Source organism: Archocentrus centrarchus, chromosome 13 (assembly GCF_007364275.1).
Source record: "Archocentrus centrarchus isolate MPI-CPG fArcCen1 chromosome 13, fArcCen1, whole genome shotgun sequence".
In the NCBI taxonomy this organism is placed as follows: domain Eukaryota; kingdom Metazoa; phylum Chordata; class Actinopteri; order Cichliformes; family Cichlidae; genus Archocentrus; species Archocentrus centrarchus.
Genome location: NC_044358.1, coordinates 22,572,707 through 22,599,141, shown reverse-complemented (window position 1 = coordinate 22,599,141; position 26,435 = coordinate 22,572,707). Strand labels below are relative to the sequence as shown.

Sequence of the window (26,435 nt, the reverse complement as noted above, 5' to 3'; positions counted from 1 at the left end):
GAAACTTACAAAGTGAATGCACATGGCTGACAGTTTTTTATTATTAATTTTGATAAGTTTGTTATGTACCAATACTACCACTGTCAATGAGGTATCACAATTAAATAAAAGTGACTGTAATAACTGTGTGATATACTTACGTGTGGTTTATAATTATACACTTTATAAATCTTTGTTCAGTTTTAAGGGACAAAACTGTACTTTTGTACAATCATCTCTCTTTATTATTTGCACAAATCTGCAATATTCACTTATGTACCAGGCCTCTTTTCAAAGGCATGCCCTGTTCACACTCATGCTCAAAACCATGGTCTCATTTGTTCGCCAGTGCATCGCCCCACTGAAAGAAAAGCACAAGATATATCAGGCAGCAGTTTACTGAACATATTCATTATTTATCATACAAACCCACTTTGAAAATGTCAAGATGCTGTGTAAAATCTTAGTTTAACCATTTAATATAGTTACTGTTACTTCTATTGTGAATAACATACAGGTTTATGAGATTTGCAAATCATTGCAGTGTGTTTTTATGTACACTTTACACAGCATTTTCTCAGTATTTTCACACATACCTGTCACACAAATAGTTGCTATGTAACAGACTAATGAAACTAAAATTTCACTCACCAAAACTGCCAGGAAACCTGTCAGTGAAAGTGTTATCTATCCACAAAGGCCAGTACCATATTTTGCACCCACCTATAAACTTATAAACAATGCTGTGTTGCTCATTTAAGGCCTCAGTGACACAGTCTTAGAGACTGGTCAGCAAGCATCTGGCAACCGTGAGTTGCTAGGGAAAAAAATTGTTTACATACAATACAATTGTTTACATACAATAGCAGTAAGAAACAGTTTTAAATACAGTAGCTCTATATAGCATTATTATCACTTTAACCTTTGGAATAATCTATTGGCCTTGAAGGAGAGGTCAGAGGTCAAATGTGACATATTTTAAATCTTTACACGGTACTTAGTGTTTTCTTTGTATTGAGGATACACACCACACTTGTAAAAATCATAGCTTCTTAGTTAAAAGGGGTTTTGTCAATTTTCACCCAATAAATCATGAAGTTGACCTTGAAGACCTTGCTGGATGTAAGTCAGATTTTAATGGATTGTTAACATGACGCCACTACACCTCGATCAGAATTCATTCTAAAATTGTTTACAGACAGAATGACCCACATGCAAAGGCTGCCAGAAACATATAATAATAACCAGAAACAGGTAATAATTTACATAATAATTTATACTATTATTATATCAAATGTGTGCAAAGAAGACTTCTTAATATAAATAGACTTTCCAGTAAGGGTGACTCATGATTTCATGAAATAAAAAAATCTTACACAAAAATGGTAAACATGACACTAACATACTGTAATTTGATAGGAGGATCTTAATCTTCATCAACTATACCAGCATAAAGCTCTGCCCATTAAAAGATACACATGCTTGGTCAGTGATAGCAGAAGTCCTCGCAGAGTACAGGGCTGTGTATGCATGAGTGCGCCTGCCTGTAAAAGATGTATGACTATATATATGTAATGTTACTTTTTGGATTTTTTATTGGATTCTGCAGAGCAGAGGAAAATACTGTTCTCTGTGAGATGCTGGGTAGCCCAGAGTTTCCTCTTTTGTCTAAGGAAGGGGATATTATTATTGGGGGAGCTTTTTCCATCCATAGCCAAATCTCAAAGCCTTCGTTCTCCCTGACTGGCATTCCCGAACCTCTCATATGCTCTAGGTTTGTCTTTTCTTTCCTTTGCAGGGTTTATGCCTTAAAGAACTTTATATAATTCTCTCTCTTGTTTTAAACTCTTTTCAGGATAAATTTAAGAGAATTCCGTTTTGCTCAAACAATGATTTTTGCCATAGAAGAGATCAACAATAGCAGCACTCTACTGCCTAATATTTCACTTGGTTATAAGATATTCGACAGCTGTGGCTCAACACTGCCTTCAACACGTGCAGTGATGGGTTTAATGAATGGACAGGAAAGGACAGCAGAAAAAACTTGCAGCAGTCAGTCATCAGTTCATGTCATCATTGGAGCCTCTGAGTCTTCCTCAACCATCGTAATGCTGCAAATTTCTGGGACTTTCCAAATACCAGTAGTAAGTATATATAATTTTTTGGTCAATTTTCCATAGCATAAATGTCCACAAAGGCTGAAACAATATTTTGCCTTTGTGTTGCCCCTGAATACCCATGTGTCAGTCTCTTCCCACTCACATGTCAATGTGCTTTTGTTTCTCTTCTTTTCTTTACTGTCAGATCAGCCACTTTGCCACATGTGCTTGTCTGAGTAACAGAAAAGATTACCCCTCATTCTTCAGAACCATCCCCAGTGACTACTATCAGAGCAGGGCCCTGGCAGAACTGGTAAAACTGTTTGGATGGACATGGGTTGGAGCAGTCAGAAGTGACAATGATTATGGCAACAATGGGATGGCCACCTTTATCACAGCTGCAAGTCAGGAAGGGGTTTGCGTTGAATATTCAGTGGCCATTTCAAGGACTGACTCTAGTGAGGAGGTTGCAAGGGTGGTCAAAGTGATTCGTAGTGGCAGTGCAAGAGTTTTGGTTGCCTTCCTTGCCCAGGGTGAGATGGACATTTTACTTGAGGAAGCTCTGAAGCAAAACCTGACTGGGTTGCAGTGGGTGGGCAGTGAATCCTGGATAACAGCAAGTCATTTGGCTGATAAGAGGTACTCTGGCATACTGACAGGGTCTCTGGGCTTTGCCATTAGAAAGACAAAGATTGCAGGCCTACAAGAATTTCTTTTACAGGTTAACCCAAGTCAGGAGCCACAGAATAATTTGTTAAGAGAGTTCTGGGAAACTACTTTTGGTTGCAGTTTCCAATCCAGTTTGCCTGGTCAGAGTCAGTGCTCTGGCTCTGAGAGGCTAGGAGACATCAACAATCCTTTCACAGATGTCTCACAGCTAAGAATATCTAACAATGTGTACAAGGCTGTGTACGCTGTAGCTCATGCTATGCATAACATGTTAAACTGTGGACAAAGTGGTGAGGCCATAAATCCGTCATGTATCTGGAAAGATGATTTAGAGCCAAAGCAGGTAAGAAATCACCTTCATACATTTTGAATAAATAATTTACATTATGTAGAATTGTCTACATGCTAAGCTATTGAGTCTTGTTCTGGATTGGTAGATTGTGAGACACCTCCAAGGTGTGAATTTTACCCTTCAGTCTGGAGAGAGAGTTAATTTTGATGAAAACGGAGACCCTTCAGCAACTTATGAGCTTGTGAACTGGCAGAGAAACCAAGCAGGAGATATGGTCTTTATGGCTGTAGGGAGCTATGACGCTTCACTACCAAATGGACGGCAGTTTACCATGAATGGAATTAACATAACATGGGTCACTGAATCTCAAACGGTAGGTCCACTTAACAGAAAGGAATACTTATTTTGCGGGTTGATGAAAATGATACAAAAACAAAACAAAATATGGAATAAATTGTAGTTATGCGCTTAGAACTCAAAATTATCCCATTACTTGTATTTTTTTTAATTTTTATTATTATTAATGAAAAGACTCACATTTAAAAACTTGTTTAAAATATTGAAGTTTAGCAAATATCCATCCACTCATCCTGTTCAGGGTCGCAGGAGCCCATCCCAGCTGACACAGGGCAAGAGGCTGAGTACACCCTGTACAGGTCACCAGCCTGTTGCAGGGCCAACACAGAGAGACAGACAACCATCCACACCTATGGGCAATTTAGAGTAGCCAATTAACCTAACCCCAGTAACTGCATGTCTTTGGACTGTGGGAGGAAACACACACAGACATGGGGAGAACATGCAAACACACACACACACACACACACACACACACACACACACACACACACACACACACACACACACACACACACACACACACACACACACAGAGAGAAGCCCAGGCCAAGGTGGAATCGAACCCAGGGCTTCCAGATGGCATTCAAACTGTGAGGGAGCAGTGCTAACCACCGTGCCACCGTGCTGCGTTTAGCAAACATAAAAATAAATAAACCTTAAATTAAATTCTATTAAAATTAAAACAACAAATAGTTTTTATTTTTATTTACTCTCTTTTTATTATATTTAATAAAGGCATTGCTCTCTCTCACACACAAACATGTATTCTTTAATTTGTTCTTTTAATTGGAACAATGTTAACAAAACAGCTTCCAAACCACTTTATGGTGTTAATTTTCCCTTCTAATGCAGAATAATGTGTAATGATCTGAACCTTCAATTCGTGATTACATTTTTAAATATTAGTAACCTGAAATTAATTATATAATCTAAATTAAGTATCTAGATTACAGGAGGAACAAACTGTGACTACTGAGTTGTGGTGTTGTTACAGAGGCCACTGTCTGTCTGCAGTGAGAGCTGTCCGCCAGGTTTCCGCCAGGCTGCAATTAAAGGCAAACCCATCTGCTGTTTCTCCTGCATTGCCTGTGCTGCTGGAGAGATTAGCACCACCAACAGTGTGTAGAAAATTTCCTTTTATTTCCACTGTATAAAAATGTACCAATGAGCCGATACATATTTTAGGAAGTGTTTATTTTAGTGTGAGCGCTATCAAAATACTGTTTAGTGTTCAATGTTTTCCATTCAGATTCTGCAAAGTGTTCACCGTGTCCGCTGGAGTTCTGGTCAAATGAAGAACAAAGCCAGTGTGTTCCAAAGGTGATTGAGTTCCTGTCTTTTGGAGAAACCATGGGGAGTCTCCTCACTGCTTTCTCATTGTTTGGAGCAAGTTTAACACTGGTAGTGTTGTGTGTTTTTTTTTGGTTTCGTGACACACCTCTAGTCAAAGCTAGTAATTCTGAGCTGAGCTTCCTGCTGCTCTTCTCCTTAACCCTTTGTTTCTTGTGTTCTCTGACCTTCATAGGCCAGCCTACTGAGTGGTCATGCATGCTGCGCCACACAGTTTTTGGTATAAGCTTTGCCTTGTGCATATCATGCATTTTGGCTAAAACCGTAACAGTGGTGAGTGCTTTTAAGGCTACAAGGCCAGCAAAAACAGTCCCTCAGTGTTCTGCTCCACTTCAGAGAACAAGCGTGCTTAGCTGTACTTTACTGCAGGTGCTGATTTGTGTGCTGTGGTTAATTTTTGCTCCACCATTCCCCTACAAAAACACAGTTCATACAACTAAGAAGATTATTCTAGAGTGCAATCTAGGTTCACCTTTAGGGTTCTGGGCTGCATTAGGATATATAGGACTTCTGGCTGTGTTATGCTTCATCCTTGCTTTTCTATCTCGAAAGCTGCCTGATAATTTTAATGAGGCCAAATTTATTACTTTCAGCATGTTGATATTTTGTGCAGTCTGGGTCACTTTTATTCCAGCTTATTTCAGCTCTCCTGGTAAGTTTACTGTTGCTGTAGAGATATTTGCCATTCTGGCCTCAAGCTTTGGGCTATTTTTCTGTATATTTGCTCCAAAATGTTATGTTTTACTAGTGAAACCTGAGAGAAATACAAAAAGGCATATGATGGGGAGAAACCATTAAAAACTTAAAAACATTAAAAAAATAAATAAATAAATAAATAAATAAATAAATAATAATAATAATAATAATAATGTAATAACACAATGATCCATATCCATGAAATAATATTAATAATTATAATAATCCCATTTATTAAAAAAATGAAAAAATATAATGAATTTTCATTTTTATAATTTCTGCTATATCTGGTATTTCTGTGCTGTTGTTGCTCTGATTGTATCCATCAGATTTTTCAGGGAAATAAAATTACACTGATGATATTAGAGGTCTCAAAAACTTGTGCACTGTATCAAATATGATACACCTGGTGTTACCGGGCTAATATATGAACCCTGTTTTTTCATTCAGCTCTGTGTGAGTGTGAGTTTCAACAACTGTTTTGTTGGCATCTACAGCTGCTTTGTGTAATGCTAGTAACACTAGAATAATTTTACCTGTTTTAATTTTGCTGCAGACCTCTGAGGACGCAGTTGTCATCAGCATGACTCCAAACATAAATAGATAAAAATAAATAGATTCTAATGCATGCCAGATAGATTGTTTTTTCCCTCTGATTGCCAAGACTTGAGAGATTTTTTTTTTCTAAGAACAAGCATTACATATTCTGAAAAAATGGGGTTAAGTTTAGGGTCATTACTAATGATGACTTAGCTTAAGGATAAAATTTCATACCTTGGTCCCTTTTATACGTTGGTCCCGTGCATAAAGAATTTGTATATGTTTTATTCTTTAGCTTGATATTACACTGTGAAACATACAACAAATACATGTATACAATAAACAACAAAAACTTAGTATAAGGAAGTGGTAATGTAGTAGGCGCTCAAAGCCTAGCAACATGTCCATCTACTGGTCAGTCACAACACAAGCAATGCCATTGGTGGAGACAAAGACAATATTCACAACTGTTGCCCCCAAGTCCCTGTGACCTTGTGATATAAAAGTCATATAAAAAGCAAAGAGCTGAGGAGGTGTATCTTTGGGCATTGGCTAAAAAGGACTCAGCTGAACAACTATGCTGCTGATAGTCAGCCTGCTGCTTATTTCCCTTCTGGTTGTGAGGGGATGGAAGCCTATGTGCCAGGCTTATGGGACAAAAGAACTGTGTCAGTTTTCTAAGGAAGGAGACATCAGCATTGGAGGAATTTTCTCCTTCCATCAAAACCCTGTCGCTGTTAATCCAACTTTTGAAGTCAATCCAGGAACAATCCAGTGTGAAGGGTAAGAGACGGATGAAAGAAATTAATTGTAAATCCTATTCCAATATGTATTGTTGTTTATGTTTTAAATGTAATCTTTATCTTTGCTTATATGTGTTTTGTATAATTTGGTGTTTTTTCCTTTGTTCAGACTGGACCCAGGGGAGCTTCAGTATGCATACACTATGATGTTTGCTATAGAAGAAATTAACAACAGCTCAGAGCTGCTGCCAGGAGTGACACTTGGTTATAGGATCTTTGACTCATGCCCCAGTATACCTTTGTCCATCAGGGCATCACTAAACCTGATGAACAGGTATGAAAGTGGAGCAGGCAGCTGTAACAAATTCTCCAATGTACATGCTGTCATAGGGGAAACCACATCCACCTCTACGATGGGTATTGCACACACCATGGGACCCTTCCATATACCTGTGGTGAGTGTTGTGGGCATGCATGCTCTCTGCACACATAAACTGTCTGAGAAGTAATAGTCTTTATTAAATGTCTTCAGTACTTACTGTGACATTCAAATATGTTATTGTTTTCCAGATCAGTCATTCAGCTACTTGTGCATGTCTTAGCAACAGAAAAGACTATCCCTCTTTCTTTAGAACCATACCTAGTGACATTTACCAGAGCAAAGCGCTAGCAAAGCTTGTTAAATATTTTGGCTGGACCTGGGTTGGAGCCATCAGATCTAATAGTGACTATGGGAATGGTGGCATGGCTGCTTTCTTGGAAGCAGCAGAAAGGGAAAGTGTGTGTGTTGAGTACTCGGTGGCCATTTACCGAACTAATCCAAGAAAGTCATTCTTAGATGTGGTGGACATCATAAAGAAATCCACCTCTAAGGTAATAGTGGCATTTGCGGATGGTACTGACCTTGACATGCTTTTTAGAGAGCTTCATGCTCAGAATGTGACAGGCATGCAATGGGTTGGGAGTGAGGGCTGGATCACATACCGTTATATTGCCTCTCCAGTAAATTATGCTGTGGTTCAGGGGGCAGTTGGCTTTGCAGCATTAAATGCTCACATCCCTGGGCTACAGGAGTTCCTAGCCAGTAGTAGGCCCTCCACCACAGGGGGAAATCAGGGTCTTGTGGAGTTGTGGGAGACAGTGTTCAACTGCATCCTGACTCCCCAATCAGAGACTCATATTGAAGACGAGACCATAGGCTGCAATGGGAAGGAGTCTCTCTGGGATGTGAAGACACGTTTCACAGATGTTTCAGATGCCAGCCTGCTGAATAATGTGTACAAGGCCACATATGCTGTTGCTCACGCTCTGCACATGCTATTTAATTGCAAAGATGGAAGGGGGCCTTTTGAGAACAATAGTTGTGCTGATAGGGAAAATATACAACCATGGCAGGTAAAAATAAAAACAAAGCACTGTGCCCAAATCCAAAATATTTTTTACTGGTGATTATTACATAGTCAAATAACAATGTGACTTTTTTTTTTTTTTCTGTAGATACTGTATTACCTAACCCAGGTCAATTTTACAACTAAGATTGGGGAAAACATGTTCTTTGATGAGCTGGGTGACCCTGTGGCACGTTACGCACTGGTAAACTGGCAGATGAATGAGACAGGTTACATACTCTTTGAAACGATTGGTTACTATGATGCATCTCAGCCTGAGGGTTGGGAGCTCAAGATGAAAGAGGGTGTGAGAGCCATCTGGGCAGGAGAGAATATTGAGGTGAGATAAAGCAGATAATACTTTGGCTTTCTAGCCTGAAATCTTCCTGTGCGTGTGTGTGTGTATTTTTTTTCACAAGCACACTAAAAAAAAAATTATTGTGATTCTGGAAGCAAATTGTTTTTAATATTGTCATTCTAAAACAGGTGCCAAGGTCTGTTTGCAGTGAGAGCTGTTTACCTGGGACCCATCAGGCTTTTGTAAAGGGCAAGCCAGTCTGCTGTTTTGATTGCATCACCTGTGCTGATGGGAAGTTCAGCAACACTACAAGTGAGACAGCTGGTTTTCTAGCCTTTACTCTAGTGCTCACTGTGTTTCTGCTGGGCAAAATCACTGCCAGCACTTTACTGGTCTATTTGAAGATGTGTGTGCTGTACATGATAAACATATTTATGTTTTCAGATGCAGTGAAATGTGACAAATGCCCTCCTGAATTCAAGTCCAACGAAGAGAGAAATAACTGTGACATAAAAGCTATTGAGTTCCTCACATTCACAGAATTAATGGGTATACTGTTGGTCTCCTTTTCTCTCTTTGGTGCATGCCTGTCAGTGGCTGTAGCCCTAATATTTTTCCACTTCAGACAGACTCCTATTGTCAGAGCAAATAACTCTGAGCTGAGTTTCCTGCTGCTCTTCTCCTTGACTCTGTGTTTCCTGTGTTCTCTGACCTTCATCGGCCGGCCCTCTGAGTGGTCCTGCATGATGCGACACACAGCATTCGGCATCACCGTTGTCCTCAGTATTTCTTGTATTCTGGGAAAAACAATAGTGGTTGTAATGGCCTTCAAGGCTACACTTCCAGGCAGTAATGTTAAGAAATGGTTTGGACCTGCACAGCAGAGACTCAGTGTTCTGACTTTCACTCTCATACAGATGTTGATTTGCATACTTTGGTTAGCAGTAAACCCACCATTCCCGTACAAAAATATGAACAATTACAGAGATAAAATTACACTTGAATGTGCCCTGGGGTCACCTGTAGGGTTCTGGGCTGTGTTGGGGTACATAGGGCTGCTGGCTATGTTATGTTTTGTTCTTGCTTTTTTAGCTCGAAAGCTGCCTGATAATTTCAATGAAGCAAAATTTATCACTTTCAGCATGTTAATATTCTGTGCAGTGTGGTTAACCTTTATACCAGCTTATGTCAGCTCTCCTGGGAAGTTCACTGTTGCTGTGGAAATATTTGCCATTCTGGCATCCAGTTATGGAATGTTATTTTGTATTTTTTTGCCTAAGTGCTACATTATTTTATTAAAACCTGAGAACAATACAAAGAAACATCTGATGGGTAAAGGGACCTCAAGAGCCATTTGAGATGTGTTTGACATCTTTCTATATTTCAAGTTTAAATACTTCAGATCACAGAGCAATTCAATTCTTCAATTATTCACTAGCCTAAATGAAAGAAACAGTTTACAGCTATGCCCCTTCCTACAAACTCTAAATGACAAATATGCACAAATAAAATCTGTAATATCTTTCCCATGTAAAAAGCTCACATTTTAACACATTTTTTTCTTTCTCTACATTAAAATATGTATAATAAAGATTTGATAAATCCCAATGCCACAAAAATGTGCATTTTATGTTGCATTATTTTGCACAGCAATACAAAAGTGAGGAATGACACAGTTGTCATACAAACAAGAGTGTAGGTATCCAGTATCAAGAGTATCACAATATAATTTGAGTTATAAGACTTTTCACTGATTTGTTCCAAGTTAGTAAGTAGAAATGGTGGCTTTTTGCTAAATGAGCATAAAACCTCTAAACTTCTCAGTTTGTTTCCTTTTCAGAAAACAAGAAAGAAATCTTAGATAAGGAATACTCATTATTCTGGCAAGCAAGAAAGCAGTGGAAAAATTTCAAGCATGATAACCATTATGAAAGGGTCTATTTTAACCCAAAACCTTTGGTCACTGTAGTTTTTGTTGTGATTTTTTTAAAGACTTATCTGATTATATTATTTTAAGGATTAAATTATCATTATTAGTGGCATGCCAAATGTGAGTGACAGATGGGTGCTGATACAGAGGTCTATAGCCTGCAGCTACCTGCTTTAACCTCAACATATTGGAGTAATTTATATGGGCCTCTCAATTGTCTTTGAGGATCTGGCAACTTTTGAAACATTTTAATTTAATATATAACAAATAATACAGCTTACTGTGGGGTTAATTGCACAAACTACCCTGTTGAGAAGCTAGGGCTCTAGCTCTAGTGAATTCTACCATTTTATTTGTACGTTACTTAGCACTAATTAGCAGATATACATGCATATCAGCTAATGTTTATGTATATGCATATCAGGGGCATTCTGTCAGGACAAGCAAGGCCAGCAGCACTTGCCTAGACAAATCTAAAAATAGATTTAAATATACCGAAGTGAAAGCAACCACTATCCCTTCATTACAAACAACATTCTGTCACAAGGCTTGTCACCTTTTTGCATCTATCCTTTACATTACTGACATCTTGTGGCTGCAACTGGCTATTCTCGCTGGAAGTTCCGGTTGCCTTGGATCCCATTGAAAACTGTAGCATGTCTCCATTTCATGGATGTGCCCGTGTCCCGCTAACAAGGACTAGAGCTTGTCAAGCTGACTAACTGTTCATCTTCAGAGGAATGGTTTATTTGAAATGTTTCATTCAGGTTTCAGAATTCATCACAGTAAAGAAACAGCATTAGTGAAGGTCACAAATTATCTTCTTATGGCCTCTGACAGTGGACTCATCTCTGGGCTTGTCCTGCTAGACCTCAGTGCAATAGTGGATACTGTTGACCATAATACTTTTTTACAGAGATTAGAGCATGCCGTAGGTATTAGAGTGGACATATCATGCAAAATCCACTTTTTTAGCCCTTTAATAAATTTTTATTTTTGTGTACTTTGAGTGTCTAGGAGTGCAGAAAATTTAAATGTATTCTCTCCCGGTGGTGCGTAGATATCTTTATATTCTTTTTGGGTCATATTTTTCAGTCTATTCAGTTTTCTCTATTCCCTATTACGTTTTCTTGTTTATTATGTCACAGTATTTGCTGTGGAACTGCTAAAGCAGGGATCCTTACATGCAGGCCTCTAGAGCCGGTGTCCTGCAGGTTTTAGATGTGTCTCTGCTTCAACACACCTGAGTCAAATATAGAAGTCATTAGCAGGACTCTGGAAAACCTGACTGCATACTGAGGAGGTAATTTAACCAATTGATTCAGGTGTGTTGGATCAGGGACACATCTAAAACCTGCAGTACACCAACTCTTGAGACTTGGATGTGAGGATCCCTGTGCTAAGGTCATGGACTTCCAGCTAACCAATTTCATGAATCCGCATTTTTTTCTCGCAGCAATTTTGTAGTACAAGTTCAGTTGTGCCAAAGTTGCAAGTAGACAAGTCAAAATGTTCAGTTGTTGAGTGTATTAACCCACACGATTACTTACATCACAACAGAGCCTCTTCAAAGTGCCTGTTTCTCTGCCGCTAGATAATCGTATTGCTGCTATCAAACTACAAAAATGGCATAACGGGGTGGAGTGGAACGTCTGCGACCTGGAGGTGGGCGGGGTCTGTGGAGCTAAAATAACGAGAAATTCAGACCAAAGCATTGCAGTTCTACTTATTATAGACCACAAGTGAATTATTTACATATGAAAAGGAAGGATTTAAAAGCATGATATGTCCCCTTTAAAGGCATTGCATTGCAGTGGTTTGAATCATATTTATCTAATAGACTCCAATTTGTTCATTTATGTGAACACACTTCACACACTAAGGTTAATTATGGAGTTCTATAGGATTCCGTGCTAGCACTATTTACATACATGCTTCCCTTAGTTAGTATTATTAGAAGGCATTGCATACATTTTCATTGCTATGCAGATGGTACCCAGCTTTATCTAGCCATGCCGCCAGATGGTGCACACAATTAGTTAAACTGCAAGAATGTCTTAAAGACTAAAGACCTGAATGACTTCTAATTTCCTGTTTCTAAATTCAGATTAAATCAAGGTTATTGTACTCCACCCTACAAAATCTTAGAAACATGGTGTCTAATCAGATACTTACTCTGGATGGCAGTACCTTGGACTCCAATAACACTTTGAGGAATCTTGGAGTCATTTTTGACCAGGATTGATCCTTCAATACACATATTAAACAAATATGTAGGACTGCTGTCGTGCATTTGGACAATATCTCTATCAGAAATGTCCTGTACCAAAGTGATGCTGAAAAACTAGTTCATGGATTTATTACATCTAAATTGGACCTTTTTTTGGAAAAGCCTTCAGCTGATCCAAAATGCTGCAGTGAGAGTACAGACATGGACTAGGAAGAGAGCATACTGTAGTTCTCCCATATTGGCTTCTCTTCATTGGCTCCTTGTTAAATCCAGAATTGAATTCAAAATCCTTCTCCTCACATGCCAGGTCTTGAATAATCAGGCCCCATCTTAGCTTAAAGATCTTATAGTACCGTATCACTCCAAAAGAGCACTTTGCTCTCAGGCTTTTGGCTTACTTGTGGTTCCTAAGGTTTTTAAAAGTAGAATGGGAGGCAGAGTCTGCAGCTTTCAGACCCCTCTTTTGTGGAACCAGCTCCCAGTTTGGATTTGAGAGGCAGACACCTGCTCTATTTTTAAGCTTAGGCTTACAACTTTTGTTTCTGATAAAGTTTATAGTTAGGGCTGGATCAGATGACCCTGAACCCTCCAGTAGTTAGGCTGCAAAAGGCCTTGGCTGCTGGGGGCTTTCAACAATACACTGTTTCTTCTTCACTCACCGCTTTTCATTCTCTATTTGTTTATACAACACTCTCTTCCACAGTGTGTCTTTTGTCCCGTCTCCCTCCCCTCACCCCCATCCAGTCGCGGCAGATGGCTGCTCCTTCCTGATCTTGGTTCTGCTGGAGATTTGTTCCTGTTAAAAGAGAGTTTTTTTTCTGCCACCATTGCCAGGTGCTTGCTCAACCGGGGTAGTCCGATTGTTGGGTTTTTCTCTGTATTATTCTAGGGTCTTTACATTATAATATAAAGCACCTCGAGGTGACTGTTGTGATTTGGCATTATATTAGATGGATTGTTGGTTGGTTGGGTGAACTGAACTGAAAGTGAATCAAATGCTTATATTTATCAAAGGAAAACATGTTTCCAAATGTATGTAGAATTAATTTGTGATCAAGTTGTTCATGGTATCCCAATATTGTCTCAGAAGATAATAAAGAAGGTTAACTTTATGAGTCAGTCTTTTCTTTTCTTGACTCTGCATACAGTTACATTTTAACATTTTAAATTTTATACTGCATCTGAGTCAATGAAAAATTGTAACAAATTAATTTATGGGCATGAGAATATAGAGTAAATATTCATAATAAGACTATAGTATGTCACAGCCTCACTCCTCTCGCCCCACCTTTTAATTCCACAGAGAAGAGGAATGGCTGTTCTGTTATCAATTGTTGCTGCTTCAAAATGTATAAATAGAAGTCTAAGTGTTTCACTTTGGGTACACATAATGCCACCCAGTGGTTTAGCTGTTCCAGACAGCATGACATTTACACAGAAGTGGCCAGAACAAGGGTGGGTACTTTTACAACTGTTATTGGTGGCATCTTTCTCTAAGGCTGAGGAGCCCATGTGCAGGCGAAGAGGGGACCCTGAGAATCCCCAGTTATCTAAAGATGGAGATATTATCCTGGGAGGAATGTTCTCTTTCCACAGCAGCTGGAAAGACAGAAAGGATACCTACATGCAGAAACCACAGCCACTGCAATGCACCAGGTATATAACATCACAAACTGAATTTAAAATGGAGGTGGTCTAAGACATAAAACAAATAATCATTCTTTCCTTGCTTTCCCTTGTTTTGTGCATTCATTAAACTGATTTCAATTTTGATTTTTTTAATAATCATTGTCTTTATGTCAACTTTGTCACCGTTTGAATTAAGTTTGAATTTCAGAGAGTTCCAGGTTGCCCAGTCTATGCTTTTTGCCATTGAGGAGATTAATAACAGTACAGACCTACTGCCAGGAGTCTCTCTGGGCTATAAAATGTATGATACATGTGGGTCCATTGCCCAGAGCATAAAAGTTGCAATTGCCTTGATGAATGGTAATGAAGTTTCTTCTGCAGCACCTGCTGTCCCATGTACCAGACCGGCACAAGTGCAGGCCATAATGGGAGAGACGTCTTCCTCTCCTTGCATGGCAATAGCTACTGTAATTGGCCCATTTTATATACCAATGGTGGGTAGGACAGCTAAAAATAACTATTTGTGAAAAAATACAAATATAAGTCTATGAATATTCTATTTTTTGATTTTTTTCTTTTTAGATTAACCACATCGCTGCATGTGCTTGTCTCAGTGACAAAATGTATGTCCAAAAAAGTTTTGTTTTCTTTGTTTTCCAACTGGGCAACGTAAAATTGTTTTGTTTTTTTTTTGTTTGTTTTTTTTTAATCTCATGTCATTTTTTTGTCTTTTTCATGTATTTTTTTTTCCTTTAGATCAGCCACTTTGCCACATGTGCTTGTCTCAGTGACAAAACCAAGTACCCATCCTTCCTCAGAACAATACCCAGTGACTACTACCAGAGCAGAGCCCTGGCCTATTTAGTAAGGTACTTTGGTTGGACTTGGGTTGGTGCTATCAGAACCAATGATGATTATGGAAATAAAGGCATTGCCACATTCACAGAAACAGCACAGCAGCTGGGCATCTGTCTGGAGTATTCAGTGTCTTTTTTTAGAACAGATCCATATGAAAAAATACAAAAAATAATTGACATTATAAAAGCTTCAACCTCCAAAGTGATAATTGGGTTTCTGTCCCACTTTGACATGGATGTCCTATTGCATGAGTTTTCCAACAACAACCTGACTGGGTACCAGTGGATAGGCAGTGAGTCTTGGATATTTGATTCTCAAACAGCAGCAATAGATGTGCATCACATACTGGATGGCGCCATAGGCCTTTCTGTCCCCAAAGCACATGTCAGTGGCCTGAGAGAGTTCATGCTGGATGTGAAGTTGCTCAATTCATCTAATAATGAAGTGTTTACTGAGTTCTGGGAGACATTATTTAGTTGTAAGTTTAAGCAGTCAAAATCTTCAGCAGAGATTGAGAGAGAGTGTACTGGAGATGAAGATCTGACTGGAGTTCAAAACAGCTTCACTGACATGTCACTCATGCCTATCTTTAACAATGTCTATAAAGGAGTGTATGCAGTGGCTCATGCACTTCACAATATCCTCAGCTGTAATAAAAACTGCAACAAGAATGTGCAGCTAAATCCATTCACGGTGAGCTTAACTTAAATTAACTTTTATTAAATTAAATTAACTGTTTTTGATATATTAACAACTTATTGCATATCTTCTTAGATTTTACAGCGCATTCTAAATATTTACTTCAAAACAAAGGAAGGAGATGAGGTGTACTTTGATGAGAATGGAGATCCAGCTGCAAAGTATGAAATTATAAACTGGCAGCCAAGAGAAAATGGTATTGTGGAGTTTGTCAAAGTGGGTCTTTATGATGCATCACTCCCTCCAGAAAAACAGCTGAGCCTACAAAATAACTCATTGATTTGGGCAAGGAACTCAAAGCAGGTAAGTGATCTTGCCATTAAAACAAGTATTATTACAAGGACTTATGTAGTTTTAAATCACTGTTGATTATTTAAAATTGTTAAAAAATTAACAAAGGATTGTAAAGATAAAATGACAGGGAGTTTTGTTGTAGTTTTCATTGTGCGTTTGTTCATGCAGGTTCCTGTGTCCGTTTGCAGTGAGAAGTGTCCCCCAGGAACACGCAAGGTTTTCGAGAAAGGAAGGCCTGTTTGCTGCTATGACTGCATAAGATGTGCAGAGGGAGAGATAAGCAACATTACAGGTTGTGTACTATTCAGTAGAAACTTTAGAACATTAGTGTGCTATAAGCAAAGTTGTCATTATGACACCCTAGACAGCCCCTTAGAAATATAAGTAATCATGATCTTTTTTCTTTAAATAAAGCAAACAAAGTTTCAGAAATGGGGCTATTTTAGCCTGCTGTGTATTAAGGTGGGCTTGTAGAAATAATACAAGGACCTTTACAGATTATACATTAATTTGTTACAAGTTACAGCAGGTTATGCATTTCAGGAAGTGATTTTTCTTTGACAATGAGTGGGAATGAGTTTGTGAATCTAAGCAATTGAAGTTTTTTTCAGTGGTGGTGGGGATTTCCCTGCTTCAAATCACTTCAAAGGCTTTTGTGTGCATGGCTAGTGAAGTGCCATCACTACCATCTTATGAGCAGTTGGTTGAGGATTCCATCCAGTAAGGGTCCTCAGGCTACTCCCCCCACCCCCAAAGGGTACCAAAGCCTACCATGGAATATGAGCAAGCGATATATAATTGAGACCATACTGGCTCAGATGTCATCAGGATCAACAAGGTCTGTGTCAGGTGTTTAGAAAGCAGGGCATAAGTTGACAAGAGATGAGAATAGGGAACTGTTGGAATGCTACTACACATGAAGAGGATGTGGGACCCATGGATTCTTCAGCACCCAACATCTAGACCAGGCCTCACATCCAGGCCTCAAGAGCTGGTGTCCTGCAGGTTTTAGATGTGTCCCTGATCCAGCACACCTGAATCAAATGGTTGAATTACCTCCTCAGTATACAGTCAAGTCCTGCTAATGACTTCTATATTTGACTCAGGTGTGTTGAAGAAGAGACACATCTAAAACCTGCAGGACACCGGCTCTCGAGGCCTGCATGTGAGGATCCCTGATCTAGACTAACATTAAAACAACTGGCAGCTCAATGTTCTGACAACACAAATGCTATGGCAAGACATCAGGTGAGGGGGAGATTTCATCACTAAAAGGAGTGAGGCCGAGGACCTGTGAGTGTCAGAACCACTATTCAGGATGAAATAACAAAGATCCATGAGTACATCAGTAAGAAGGCCACAACTGATTGTGTGCTTAGTGAGTACCTCAGGCAGCAGAAACCCAAGAAAGAAGAAGAGCAAGCACAGGAACTGTCATGGAAGGACAGGGCCCTTTTAATTTGTACCAGCGTCAGATAGAAGAAGTGGCTGATACTGAAAAATCCTACCAATGGCTGGACAAAGCTAGACTGAAAGACAGTGCACAGGCACTAATCATGGCAGCACAGGAACAAGCTCTAAGCACAAGATTGATAGAGCCTGGGGTCTACCATACCAGGCAAGACCCCAGGTGCAGGTTGTATAAAGATGCCCCTGAGACAATCCAGCGCATAACAGCAGGGTGCAGGAGGGTAGCAGGTGGGGCATACAGAAATGTCATAACTAAGTGGCTGGCATAGTATCATAGTATCATAGCATCATCTGTGCTGAATATAACCTGGAAGTCCAGAGGTCAAAACGGGAGAATGAATAAGCCAAGATCCTGTGGGACTTCAAGATGGCTAACCAATTGGACATAGTAGTGGCAGACAAGCTGAGGAAGAAAGCTGTAGTGATAGATGTAGCAATACCAAGTGACAGCAACATCAGGAAGAACACAAGAAGCTTGAGAAATACCAAAGGCTGAGAGAAGAGCTATGCGGGTGTGGAATATGAGGGCAACAGTGGTCCCCGTGGTAATTAGAACATTTGAGGCAGTGACGCCCAAACTGGGAGAGTGGATCCAGCAGATTCCAGGAACAACAGATCTCTGTCTAGAAGAGTATAGTCCTAGGAATAGCTGAGATACTGCACACAAGTCTCAAGCTCAATGTCTCTTAAAAATGTTTTCATTGTGTGACACTGGTAGTACTCCAAGAATGTTCAGGGTCTATATAGAGTAATAGTTCATGTGGTAGATAGAGTATTATGCTGTAGAGTAGATTCAAACACAGAAATCTGTCAAATCTCCAGAAGTCTAATATTGCTTCAACATTAATTTGCAGATTCTGTCACCTGTGTGAGATGTCTCCCTGAATTTTGGTCAAATCAGAGAAGAGACACCTGTATCAAGAAGGAGGCAGTGTTTCTATCATATGAAGAAATTATGGGAGCACTCCTCACTGCAGCATCTTTATTTGGAACAAGCATGACTACTGGCGTAGCATTAATATTCTTCAAATATAGGAAAACTCCGATTGTCAGGGCAAATAACTCTGAGTTGAGTTTCCTGCTGCTCTTCTCCTTAACTCTGTGCTTCCTGTGTTCTCTGACCTTCATCGGTCAGCCCTCTGATTGGTCCTGCATGCTGCGCCATGTAGCATTTGGCATCACCTTTGTCCTCTGTATCTCTTGTGTTCTGGGGAAAACAATGGTGGTTTTAATGGCTTTCCGGGCTACCCGTCCAGGTAGTAATGTTAAGAAATGGTTTGGACCTACACAGCAGAGACTCTGTGTTACAAGTTTCACTCTTATCCAAGTCATTATATGTATCATCTGGTTAACAGTTTCCCCTCCTTTTCCATTTAAAAATTTTAGGGAGTTTAAGGACAAGATCATCTTAGAATGTGCTCTGGGCACATCTGGAGGATTTTGGGCTGTGCTTGGCTATATAGGACTTTTGTCTGTGTTATGTTTTATTTTTGCTTTTCTGGCTCGGAAACTGCCTGATAATTTCAATGAAGCCAAGTTTATCACCTTTAGCATGCTGATATTCTGTGCAGTATGGATCACATTTATCCCAGCGTATGTCAGCTCTCCAGGGAAATTCAGTGTAGCTGTAGAAATATTTGCTATTCTTGCCTCCAGTTTTGGTCTGTTAATTTGCATTTTTTTTCCAAAGTGTTATATCATCTTACTGAAACCAGAAAGGAACACAAAAAAGAACATGATGGGGAAAGGTGCCCCATGATCGTCATTATGAAAATAAAATAAAAGCAACAAATTAGTAATAGATAGAGTTTGCTTCGCTTTTAAAATTACATAATGTTGTATTAACTAAATGTAAGATAGAGATACCAGAGGAATTAATATGGTTGTGAATTAATGCAAAAAAAACCAAAACAATATTTTATTTATTTATTTTTCTTACTTGGGTAATTTCTTTTTCTAAGTAACAACAACAAATTAAATAAATACTGCCAATCAAGACCTGAATTCAGTGGGAAGAACAGAAATTATGGACTGAAAAGGTCCATAATGGGCTGAAACTTAAACCTGTTATACCAACACTTGTTACATATTCCAAATAGCAACACTTGTCTAACTAGATTTCACCAAACAAAAAAACCCCAAAGAAACAATATTAAGACTGAACATTAGAAAGGACAATAACACATTTTCATAAACAGTGATAATCACACTTCATTTTTGTTTACCATCTTATTTTTTAACATTTACCTTGTAAACAAACACAATCTTAAATTTATTTCACAAAATGACCTCCAGCAGGCCACTGGTCTGAATGTCTCTGACCAAACAATCAGAAACAGACTTCATGACAGTGGCCCGTTGAGGTGGTGGATCACTGATGGTTTAGGGAGGCCTAATGGAGGGACGTATTGACCTCTACAGGCTAGGCCAGGGGTCGGCAACCTGTAATCTGGAAAGAGCCGCAAATACTAGCGGAAGCCGGTAGCGGCTGCACTTCAATTGGTTACTTATAATTTACTTCCTTAGCCGCACAGAGCCGCAGATTAAGCCTGGATGAGCCTCATGCGGCTCCGGAGCCGCGGGTTGCCGACCCCTGGGCTAGGCAATGGCACCCCGACTGCCATTAGGTATTGGGATGAAATACTTCAACCCACTGTCAGACCCTACACTGGTGCAGTGGGTCCTGGGTTCGACCTGGTACACAGAAATGCCCAGCCTCATGTGGCCAGACAGAGTGCAGGCAGGATGAAGGAAGTGAGACCATTCACTGGTTCCCACACTTGCCTGACCTAAATCCAATACAACACCTGTGGGACTTTATGTTTCAATGCTGGCATTGAAGGGACTGACTGGACAGGGCATCACTGTACAGGAGCTCAGTGATGTCCTGTCCAGATCTGGGAGGAGATCCCCCAGGACACCATCCTGTCATTAGGAGCATGCCAAATAAAATGAAGTTTAACAGAACGAGGCTCAGGGAGGGGGAGTTGCCTGTCGCGCCCAGTTAGGGGTGAATGGATGGATATAGAACAAAATGCTATGGAAGATGTTAGGAGTGAAAAGATGTGAATGAAAAAGAAATACTCAGTGCATCATGGGAACCTCCAGCAGGCTAGCAGCATAACTAAGGAATGTTTCAGGGTCACCTGATCCAACCCTAACTATAAACCCAGCTCTAACTTTATCCTCTCAAGGGTGTTTGAGTGCGCATGGGTGTTTTCCCATCCAATCTACATGTGTTTTGTGGACTTGGAGAAGACATTTGACCAAGTTCCTAGGGATACCTGAGGGAGTTTAGGGTATCTGGCCCATTGTCACGGGCCATTCTGTCCATATACAACTGCAGTGAGAGCTTGGTCTGCATTGCCTGAAATAAGTTTGACTTGTTCCCAGTGCGTGTTGGACTTCACCAGGGCTGTGCTTGCCACAGACGCCTAGTAATTATGTCCAAGTGGCAGAAGACTTCTGTCTTGATGACGCCAGAATCTCATCTCTGCTTTTTGTGGATGATGTGGTCATATTGGTCATGGTCCTCAGCTGGAAAAGGCTGGAGTGCCAACTCTGGGTCAGGGATGAGTTGCTACAACAAATGGAGGAGTTTAAGAATCTCTTTGTCTTGGAAGAGGGGAGTGGAAGAGGGGAACATTGAAAGATGAATTGGGGCTGCAGCTGCAGAAACTGTGTAAGTCCATTGTGGTGAAGAAAGAGCTAAGTGTAAAAGTAAAGCTGTCAATTTTCTGTTTGAGCTACCCTTATCTATGGTCAGCTTTGAGTAGTGACTGAAAGAACAAGATCATGTATAAAAGCAGCAGAAATGAGCATCCTCCAAAGGGTGGCTGGCCTCTCTTTTAGAGACAGGGTGAAGAGTACAGTCATTTGAGAGGGGTTCAGAGTAGAGCTGCTACTCACATCGAAAGGAGCAAATTGAAGTGGTTTGGACATCTGATTAGGATGTCCTGCTGGGAGGAGACCCTGGAGTAGACCCAGAACACACCTTAAAGATTATATCTCTCAGCTGATCTGGGAATACCTTGATGTTCCCTCAGAGAAGCTGGAGGAAATGGTGGGGAGAAGGAAGTCTGGGTTTCTCTGCTTAGGCTGGTGCCCCGTGACTGGGCCCTGGAGATAATGGATGAATGGGTGGATGAATAGATGTGTCATAAAGGCTGTGATGGCTTCTTGTATTCTATGTTGAATGAGTTCATGGGTTTCATATTATTTATGTACTTATTTTAAGTTTTGGCAAAACTACAATAACAGGAATCTGATGACTAATATCTATGAGTAGACCAGCTATAGTTTCGCGCTTAGTTGTATTTATGAATATGTTGTCAATCATTGTAACAGTATCATATCTTACTCTACTTGGCTTTATAATTACTGGAAAAAGGCTGTTGCTATACATTGTATTAATAAAATTTGTGGTCCTTATGTGTCCATTTGGGTTTAACATTTTACATTGTTTTCATTAACTTCAACCCCTTGTCTAAAAGTTGAAGTGTTATAAAGATTGGTAATAATTAATGCTCCAAAAAGCCAAGATGGCAACAGTCATCTTGGCTTCAATGAAGGCTTCAAAATGGGAGTTTATTAAAAAAACAAAAATAAACCCGATGGGCATCTAGCTACCTTTTCAGCACTAAATGTCAGTTAAATTAAACAACTAGCTGATGAACAACAAAGAGTATTTAGAAGTTAAAACAAACAGACAAACAAAACTAAGACCAGCAGCTGTAAACACAGAAAAAAAAATTACTTTGTGTAGACTTAATTTGCATATGAATTATTATCAAATCACAATATAAAACTCAAAAGATAACACAGCAGGTTAACATTTTGAGCCTGTCCTAAATTTGATTTTCTCTAGTCTAATTATAGATTTTATACTAATCTACATAAAAGTCAAAGCCAATTGTGAACATATACAGAAGATATTTAGACTATAGTTTGACAGAGTGTCACTCCTCTTGACCCACCTTTTAGTTCTACAGAGACACTGTTCTGCTGTTAATTTTTGCTGCTTCAAAATGTATAAATAGAAGTCTGAGTGTTTCACTTTGGTTTGGGTACACACAATGCCACCCAGTGGTTAAGCTTTTCCAGACAGCATGACATCTACACAGAAGTGGCCAGAACAGGGATGGGCACTTTTACAACTGTTACTGGTGGCATCTTTCTCTAAGGCTGAAGAACCCATGTGCAGGCAAAGAGGGGACCCTGAGAACCCCCAACTATCCAAAGATGGCGACATTATACTGGGAGGGATGTTCTCTTTTCACAGCAGTTGGAAAGGCAGAAAAGATACCTACATGCAGAAGCCACTGCCACTGCAATGCACCAGGTAAATAACACAACAAAACTGAATTTAGTTTTAAAATATCTAAAAGGAAGTGGTCTCAAACTTAAAAAAAATATTTTAAAGATTTGTAACTTTGAATGGTGTCAGTGATTGAATTTAACTGAGTGAATAATTGATTTTTTAAAATAATGTTCTGTGTCTTCTTCAAGATGAAACTAAATATTTCTATTTGAATAAAGCTTAAATTTCAGGGAGTTCCAGTTTGCCCAGGCTATGCTTTTTGCCATTGAGGAGATTAATAACAGTACAGACCTGCTGGCCGGAGTAACTCTGGGCTATAAAATGTATGATACATGTGGCTCCATTGCCAGAGGTATAAAAGTTGCACTTGCCTTGATGAATGATAATGAAGTTGTTTCTGCAACATCAGAAGCATCGTGTGCCAGACCGGCACAAGTGCAGGTCATAATGGGAGAGACTTCTTCCTCTCCTTGCATGGCAATAGCTACTGTAATTGGCCCATTTTATATACCAATGGTGGGTAGGATAGCTAAAAGTAACTATTTGTGGAAAAAAAATACAAAATTTTCTTTATTTTTTCAATCAATCAATGCATATTATTCTTTTTCTTTGTCCATCTAAATCTTTTTTTTTTTTTTTCTATTAGATCAGCCACTTTGCCACATGTGCTTGCCTCAGTGACAAAACCAAGTACCCATCATTCCTCAGAACAATACCCAGTGACTACTACCAGAGCAGAGCCCTGGCCCATTTGGTCAAGTATTTTGGTTGGACTTGGGTTGGAGCTATCAGAACCAATGATGATTATGGAAATAATGGCATGGCTACATTCACAGAAACTGCACAGCACCTGGGTATCTGTCTGGAGTATTCTGTGTCTTTTTTTAGAACAGATCCTTCTGACAAAATACAAAAAATAATTGACATTATAAAAGCTTCAACCTCCAAGGTGATTATTGCCTTTCTTTCACACATGGATATGGATGTGCTAATACATGAGCTGTCCAACCATGGCCTGACTGGGTACCAGTGGGTAGGCAGTGAGTCTTGGATATTTGATTCCCAAATAGCAGCAATGGATAAGCATCACATACTGGATGGTGCCATAGGTCTTTCCATTCCCAAAGCACATGTCAGTGGCCTGAGAGAGTTCATGCTGGATGTGAAGCCACTCAATTCATCTAATAATGAACTGTTTACTGAGTTCTGGGAGTCATTATTTAGCTGTAAGTTCAAGGGACTGAAGTCAACAGCAGAGGCTGAAAGAGAGTGTACTGGACATGAAGATCTGACTGGAGTTCAAAACAGCTTCACTGACATGTCACTCATGCCTATCTTTAACAATGTCTATAAAGGAGTGTATGCAGTGGCCCATGCACTTCATAATATCCTCAAGTGTAACAAAACATGCAACAAAATTGTGGCACTCAAGCCTTTCATGGTGAGCTGAACATTAACTTAAATCACTGTATTAAAATCAAGTCACAGTAACAGAAGATTTTGAACAAAATAACAGCAGTTGTGCTGTTCATGTTACAAAATTCTAACAGACTTTTCACATATCTTCTTAGATTTTACAGCACATTCTAAACATTCACTTCAAAACAAAGGAAGGAGATGAAGTTTACTTTGATGAAAATGGAGATCCAGCAGCAAAGTATGAAATTATAAACTGGCAGCCAAGAGAAAACAGCACTGTGGAGTTTGTCAAAGTGGGTCTTTATGATGCATCTTTATCTCCTGAAAAACAGCTGAGCCTGGAAAATAAGTCGCTAATTTGGGCAAGAAAGTCAAAGCAAGTAAGCTATTATATATAATAAATCACAAGTAGTATTACAAAGTTGTACTTTGGTTTTATTGTTTCATAAATGTTTTAATACTTCTAAAGGAATAAAAGATTATGAAGATCACATCATTTTTCTCATTGTAATCATTATGTTTTTGTTCATGCAGGTTCCTGTGTCAGTTTGCAGTGAGAAGTGTCCTCCAGGAACACGTAAGGTTCTCCAGAAAGGAAGGCCTGTTTGCTGCTATGACTGCATAAGATGTGCAGAAGGAGAGATAAGCAACATTACAGGTTGTGTACTATTCAACAGAAACCTTAGAACTTAGAATAAAGTAGTTAAAATAACATCCGAATATATTTTCAAACTTTTTCATTCTTAACAAAAGAACTGAACCCGAGGCTTCTCTGGACCAAAAAGATTTTTTTGTCTTATAATTGAATCAGAAAACATAAAGTAGCCAACTACACAGTGTAATAGGCTGCTATTTATAAGATATAATAACCTCATACACTAAGAGGTTATATAATACATGTAAACACAGAAATGTGAAAAATCAACTCATGAAGTATAACATTTGGTTTATTATTAATTTACAGATTCTGTCACCTGTTTGAGATGTCTCCCTGAATTTTGGTCAAATGAGAACAGAGATGCCTGCATAAAGAAGGAGGCAGTGTTTCTATCATATGAAGAAATTATGGGCGCACTGCTCACTGCAGCATCTTTATTTGGAACATGCATGACTGCTGGTGTGGCATTAATATTCTTCAAATATAGGAAAACTCCGATTGTCAGGGCAAACAACTCTGAGCTGAGCTTCCTGCTGCTCTTCTCCTTAACTCTGTGTTTCATGTGTTCTCTGACCTTCATCGGTCAGCCCTCTGATTGGTCCTGCATGCTGCGCCATGTAGCATTTGGCATCACCTTTGTCCTCTGTATCTCTTGTGTTCTGGGGAAAACAATGGTTGTTCTAGTGGCCTTCAGGGCTACACTTCCAGGTAGCAATGTGATGAAATGGTTTGGGCCTGCACAGCAGAGACTCTGTGTTACAAGTTTCACTCTTATTCAAGTTCTCATATGTGTCATTTGGTTAACAATTTCCCCTCCTTTTCCATTTAAGAATTTTAAGGAATTCAAAGACAAAATCACCTTAGAATGTGCTCTGGGCTCAGCTGTAGGTTACTGGGCTGTGCTTGGCTATATAGGACTTTTGTCTGTCTTGTGTTTCATTTTTGCTTTTCTGGCTCGGAAACTGCCTGATAATTTTAATGAAGCCAAGTTTATCACCTTTAGCATGCTGATATTCTGTGCAGTATGGATCACATTTATCCCAGCGTATGTCAGCTCTCCGGGGAAGTTCAGTGTAGCTGTAGAAATATTTGCTATTCTTGCCTCCAGTTTTGGTCTGTTAATTTGCATTTTTTTTCCAAAATGTTATATTATCTTACTGAAACCAGAAAGGAACACAAAAAAGAACATGATGGGGAAGGGTGCCCCACAATGATCTTTCTGAACAAAATGAGTGCAATATTTTAGCAGTGGCTGTAGTTTGTACTGTTGTTTAAACAACAGTTCACTTCATTCGTAAGATTACAAAATAATGTATTTCCCAGCTTCATCTCAAAATGATATTAATATGCTCATGAATTACTGGAAAAATTAAAGTCATACTAAAAACTAAAACTTTGATTTTCATTTGCTGTGAAATTTGTTTCATATGCTCATCTCACATCAGTTTATTAAAATGTTTCTCTTTGTATCATTTTATTTCTACAAAGGAGCATTATGGCTACATTGAGAAAAA

At 39.3% G+C, this 26,435-nt stretch overlaps 2 protein-coding genes and 2 pseudogenes across 3 annotated transcripts; all 4 read left to right on the top strand.

Annotated features, from left to right (window-relative positions):
* The first annotated feature begins 960 nt into the window (after positions 1-960).
* On the top strand, positions 961-5,547 carry LOC115790232 (extracellular calcium-sensing receptor-like). 2 transcript variants are annotated; one of them, XM_030743988.1, is made up of 7 exons: positions 961-1,014; positions 1,596-1,753; positions 1,835-2,123; positions 2,284-3,090; positions 3,185-3,412; positions 4,394-4,517; positions 4,649-5,547. In XM_030743988.1, exons 2-7 carry the CDS (start codon positions 1,617-1,619, stop codon positions 5,545-5,547), a joined length of 2,484 nt encoding a protein of 827 aa, XP_030599848.1. In that variant the 5' UTR covers positions 961-1,014; positions 1,596-1,616. The 2 variants fall into 2 exon arrangements, with proteins under 2 accessions (XP_030599848.1, XP_030599849.1); XM_030743989.1 differs by lacking the exon at positions 961-1,014 and having other exon boundaries at positions 1,593-1,753.
* Positions 5,548-6,637: 1,090 nt separating this feature from the next.
* On the top strand, positions 6,638-9,772 carry LOC115790233 (extracellular calcium-sensing receptor-like; annotated as a pseudogene).
* Positions 9,773-14,039: 4,267 nt separating this feature from the next.
* LOC115790468 (extracellular calcium-sensing receptor-like) lies at positions 14,040-19,283 on the top strand. The gene is made up of 6 exons (XM_030744276.1): positions 14,040-14,230; positions 14,400-14,697; positions 14,960-15,754; positions 15,836-16,063; positions 16,223-16,346; positions 18,379-19,283. Exons 1-6 carry the CDS (start codon positions 14,085-14,087, stop codon positions 19,281-19,283), a joined length of 2,496 nt encoding a protein of 831 aa, XP_030600136.1. The 5' UTR covers positions 14,040-14,084.
* A 3,436-nt stretch (positions 19,284-22,719) lies between these two features.
* On the top strand, positions 22,720-26,135 carry LOC115790467 (extracellular calcium-sensing receptor-like; annotated as a pseudogene).
* The last annotated feature ends 300 nt before the right edge of the window (positions 26,136-26,435 follow it).